This window comes from Sphaeramia orbicularis, chromosome 24 (genome assembly GCF_902148855.1).
Source record: "Sphaeramia orbicularis chromosome 24, fSphaOr1.1, whole genome shotgun sequence".
Taxonomy (NCBI): domain Eukaryota; kingdom Metazoa; phylum Chordata; class Actinopteri; order Kurtiformes; family Apogonidae; genus Sphaeramia; species Sphaeramia orbicularis.
In genome coordinates this window covers 72,554-78,009 of record NC_043979.1, presented here as the reverse complement: position 1 = coordinate 78,009, position 5,456 = coordinate 72,554, and the positions used below count along the sequence as shown (strand labels likewise).

At 47.9% G+C, this 5,456-nt stretch overlaps 2 protein-coding genes across 2 annotated transcripts in view; both read right to left on the bottom strand.

The window, feature by feature from the left end:
• The window catches only part of LOC115414910 (gamma-aminobutyric acid receptor subunit rho-1-like), a 44,031-nt gene extending 41,530 nt beyond the window's left edge, over positions 1 to 2,501 (bottom strand). The window contains exon 1 of the mRNA XM_030128272.1: positions 2,495 to 2,501. The gene's annotated coding sequence lies outside the window, so the exon portion shown is untranslated. The remainder of the gene's footprint in view (positions 1 to 2,494) is intronic.
• A 503-nt stretch (positions 2,502 to 3,004) lies between these two features.
• LOC115415206 (gap junction delta-2 protein-like) lies at positions 3,005 to 4,731 on the bottom strand. The gene is made up of 2 exons (XM_030128707.1): positions 4,471 to 4,731; positions 3,005 to 3,826 (listed from the first exon to the last, which is right to left on the bottom strand). Exons 1-2 carry the CDS (start codon positions 4,539 to 4,541, stop codon positions 3,016 to 3,018), a joined length of 882 nt encoding a protein of 293 aa, XP_029984567.1. The 5' UTR covers positions 4,542 to 4,731; the 3' UTR covers positions 3,005 to 3,015.
• Positions 4,732 to 5,456: the final 725 nt, after the last annotated feature.

Sequence of the window (5,456 nt, the reverse complement as noted above, 5' to 3'; positions counted from 1 at the left end):
ACAGACAGTTCATGTGGGAACAGGCTCCACCCCCCCACCCCACCCCAATATAATCTGCAGGGGGGCCGGACCAGTAAAATAATAACAGAATAATACTGAGGACATGCAGCTGACATCACTGGTCATGTGATTGTTGTTTACACCGCCATATTGGTCGGCACGCTATCTGGATCCAGAAAGTCTGAACTGTTGTTTATCTGGTGTTCTTCTGTGGACTGGTGTTTGTGTGTTTTATTTGTGAGTCTGTCTGCTGGGATAAAGGCTCCACACATAGTTCACATGTTCACTACCAACAGTGATGCGCTCAGCTGGGAGGTCAAACCAGTGTTCCCAGCTCCAGCCGGCTCCCATCAGCCGTACACCTGCAGGCTCTGACCTGGTGAACAGCCCACATGTTCACTGGAAACGCTCACATCAACTGTCCTGTCCTAAAGCCCCGCCCCATCTGCATCATGTGACTGGACCTCATTGGAAGGCTGTCCATAGTTAAAGCAGCCGGCACAGACGGGGGGGGGGGGGGGGGCAGTATTGTCACCGGCTCCAGCTGAACTCAGCGGTGTCACCCGCCATAGCTCCGCCCACTTCCCATCTGCCTCACCCAGCTGAGGAAACTCAAAGGGAGCAGGTAGATCCACAAGCACTGTGTCTGTAGGTGATGGTCCAGGGGAAGTCCTCCTGGAGGTTTTAAAGGGTCTGCAGGCACCGGACCACCTGAGGACTGTTCTGTTTTTACACACCGCTAAGGCAACAGGCACGCAGGCCTAACTATACTGAGAAGCTAGGCTAACTGTACTGAGAAGCTAGGCTAACTGTACTGAGAAGCTAGGCTAACTATACTGAGAAGCTAGGCTAACTGTACTGAGAAGCTAGGCTAACTATGCTGAGAAGCTAGGCTAACTATACTGAGAAGCTAGGCTAACTATACTGAGAAGCTAGGCTAACTGTACTGAGAAGCTAGGCTACTGTACTGAGAAGCTAGGCTAACTATACTGAGAAGCTAGGCTAACTATGCTGAGAAGCTAGGCTAACTATACTGAGAAGCTAGGCTAACTATACTGAGAAGCTAGGCTAACCGCAGTAATAACTCTAAACAGAACCAGCGCTGCCACCAGTGGAACCCAGCGGTCAGAACTGATACTGGTGAAAGAGAAGGAATAGACGGCACACAGGAGTTTAGCAGGTCCATCCTTTAACAGGAGTTTAGCAGGTCCATCCTTTAACAGGAGTTTAGCAGGTCCATCCTTTAACAGGAGTTTAGCAGGTCCATCCTTTAACAGGAGTTTAGCAGGTCCATCCTTTAACAGGGGTTTAGCAGGTCCATCCTTTAACAGGAGTTTAGCAGGTCCATCCTTTAACAGGAGTTTAGAAGGTCCATCCTTTAACAGGAGTTTAACAGGTCCATCCTTTAACAGGAGTTTAGCAGGTCCATCCTTTAACAGGAGTTTAGCAGGTCCATCCTTTAACAGGAGTTTAACAGGTCCATCCTTTAACAGGAGTTTAGCAGGTCCATCCTTTAACAGGAGTTTAACAGGTCCATCCTTTAACAGGAGTTTAGCAGGTCCATCCTTTAACAGGAGTTTAGAAGGTCCATCCTTTAACACACTATGAACTCGATGTGACTTCCTCCTCCCAGACTGAATGTATGCATACGTCACATGAAACTCATCTATTGCAACCAACCGCAACACATGTGGCTACCATGGTAACACTGCTTAAAGCTTTATGTTATTGTAGATCTACACAGGAAAAAGGAGAAACATCACCAACAATGGGCAACTGGACGATCCAAGGAAAGCTTACCCACCAATATGGCGTCGTAAACAGGAAACCATGTGATCATGTGACGTGTGTGCAAAACCTGAATATAAATAATGACAACTCCAAACACTTCAATATGTTTTATAGTGAAAAAGTCAAATTACATTATGGAAACATTTACATCTATAAACTGTCCTTTTAAATGTGAATAATATGAAAAACCATGAAAAAAATGAAATTTATGAAGAAAAATAAGTACAAGTTTAATTCTATTCTGCCTCTGCTTATCATTTGTAAATGTGCATTACACTGTACAGATCACAACACATCTGCAAAATACACAAAATATTTTACTAACTGGCAGAATATTGGTAACATTGCACTTACCTTCTCTGAAGACATTTCTAGTTTGTCATATTTTTTGTGAAAGGCTAGTTTGTAAATTCAAACATTTTCATGGAATTACACTTTTTTTTTTTTTTTTTTTACACTAAAACAGAAGAAAACTTTGGAATTGTCATTATTTGTCAGTTTTTCTGATAGTATTTGACTGATGAGACCCACCTCAGACTAAAGCAGGGCTGCATATGGACCCTAAAGGAAAACTGGGGACTGTTCAAATCTTCAGTGTAATTTTTGCTTTTCACTAATTCATTCTATGGGCCGGATGTTTCACACACACACACACACACACACACACACACACACACACACACACACACACACACACCCACACCACGTCTGTAACTGCCACAGGTCGTCCAATAACCTTCAGCTTATGTGACCCAGGTGGTCTACTCCAGACCCCCAGACCCCCTTCAAACACCTCTACTGGACGTGTTGTCCGTCCAGAACCGGCCCAGACTCACACATACAGAGTCGTTGGACCGGGTCAGTCCAGAACCGGTCCAGACTCACACATACAGAGTCGTTGGACCGGGTCAGTCCAGAACCGGCCCAGACTCACACATACAGAGTCGTTGGACCGGGTCAGTCCAGAACCGGCCCAGACTCACACATACAGAGTCGTTGGACCGGGTCAGTCCAGAACCGGTCCAGACTCACACATACAGAGTCGTTGGACCGGGTCAGTCCAGAACCGGTCCAGACTCACACATACAGAGTCGTTGGACCGGGTCAGTCCAGAACCGGCCCAGACTCACACATACAGAGTCGTTGGACCGGGTCAGTCCAGAACCGGCCCAGACTCACACATACAGAGTCGTTGGACCGGGTCAGTCCAGAATCGGCCCAGACTCACACATACGCAGAGTCGTTAGACCGGTTCCGTCCAAAGTGGTTGACGCTCATTCTGGGCGGGTCTTTGTTCCGGATCTCATAAACAGACTTCCTGCGGGCTTGGACCCCCCTCACTGCGGTTCTGATCTTCCTCCAGCCCAGGTGGTTCAGTTCTGCCAGGTTCAGAACCACACACACCCCGCTGACGGCGAACATGAACACCAGGAACACCGTCTTCTCCGTGGGTCTGGACACGTAACACTCCACCTCCTTCACGCAGGGGTACCGCCCACACTCCAGCATGGTGGGGACGCTGAAGCCGAACAGGAAGTACTGACCCAGCAGGAAGCCCACCTCCAGGACGTTCCGGAACACCACCTGGATGACGTAGAACCTGGAGATGCCCTCCTGCCTCCTCAGTTTGGACTTGACCGAACCGCGGACGTCCTTGACCTCCGTCCAGTCTGGCTCCGCCTCCTTGTTGGACTTGTTCTGCAGAACCCCGTTGGGTGTGCTGTTTCTGGTTTTCTTGCTGCGGTCCTGGTCTTGGTCCAGACCCACGTAGAGGATGGACCCTGGTCTGTCCCTGTGCTTGGACGCCTGGTGGACAGAGTATGTGATGAAGCAGAGGCTGGGGCAGCAGACCAGGATGATCTGGAACACCCAGAAGCGGATGTGTGAGATGGGGAAGGTGGAGTCGTAACAGGCCTGGTGACAGCCCACCTGTAAAGTGTTACACACAAACATGGACTGCTCGTCCTCGTACACCGTCTCTCCCACTATGGCCACGATCAGAATACGGAAAATGACCACCACCGTCAGCAGGATCCTGAGGAGAAACACAAAACAGACGGAATTTAAACCAATCAAATCCAACAGTAGGGATGGGAACGCAGAAGCAGGTCTGGCATTTGTCTGTTGATCAATTCTGCCTTCGTTGCACATGCATGAACTGGACTGGATTGGACTGAACTGGACTGGACTGGGCCTTTTTACATTTCCATTCCATAACAGAAGCTGGACTCTGGTACATGGTCCTATTTATTTTTAGCTGTTGTTCCAGAACAGGTGAAGGGATCCTGAACTGTGACGTGTAAACACTGCAGACACTGATTGGACAGAGGCGTCTCTGCATTATGACATCATCAACGCATGACCTTCCATTAAAAACCAAAACAGATTCAGAAGTTTACAGTAAATACATCAGTGGGTTCATGATGACAGACTAAAGACTGTTGGATGAATGGAATGTTTTCAAAAGAGTTAAACCAGTCCAGTCCAGCCCAGTCTAATCCAGTTCAGTTTATTCCAGTCCAGTTGAACCAAGAACAACCACCAACAAGAACCAAGACCTGGACAAAGGACAGACAGACAGACAGACAGGCAGACAGGCAGACAGGCAGACAGGCAGAAAGACATCCATCCATCCATCCATTCATCTATCCATTCATCCATCCATCCATCCATCCTTACCGTCCTATCATAGTAGAGTGTTGGTGGACTGCTGCCTCCAGGAGTCGTTCTAATATGGTCCACTCCCCCATGACTGTTCATCCACCACAGAGGACCACACACAGAGAAATGTCCAATAAATTAACAAATAAATAAACAAACAAATCTAATTCATTCAGCTCTTCCTTCAGTGTTTCTTCTCTCTTTCCATTCCATCAGTTCAGATGTACTCCATGGACAGTCCAAATGTCCGTTTGTCTTGGACACACATGGCTGTCCCATGGTGCAGGTCTGTAGGAGGCGGAGCTTCCACACTCCGCCCACTGTAAACCACCTGGGCATGTGTGTGTGTGTGTGTGTGTGTGACTGGTGCTGTGTGGACCACACTGTGCAGCTCAGTGTTAATCCGGCTTTAAGTGAACTCCTTTACGTCACACACACACACACACACACACACACACACACACACACACACACAGGTCAGTGTGATGAAGAACCAGGAAACCAGAGCATCACATCCAGGCAACTTCACTGTCTTTAAAGGTGCGGGACACTTTGGTGACCCGTTCATCTAATCTGTCCCTCCTCACTCACATCCTCAGTCTCATTCGTCTGTTCGTCTGTCTGTCATTCCTCAGCTGAATCTCTTCCCTCGTAGTGAACAGTTTCTCAGTTCCATCCACCAGAAACAAAACCATGTGTTTACATTCAGAGCCAGGAGGGAACTGGGAATCTGAGGAATTTTTTGTTGCGATGTGCACTGTGGGAAACGGAGGCTGGTGCTGCCGCTGCAGGTGAGTTCCCTCCTGGCTCTGTTTGTAAACACATGGTTTTGTTTCTGGTGGACGGAACTAAAAAACTGTTCACCATAATGCAAGAGATTCAGGTGAGTAATCACAGAAAGACTAACGGATTCATATACTGAGGATATGACTGAAGTCTGACAGATTTGATGAAAAAATTGGTCATGAAAGTCTCCAGCTCCTTTAACACAAACACGCACACTC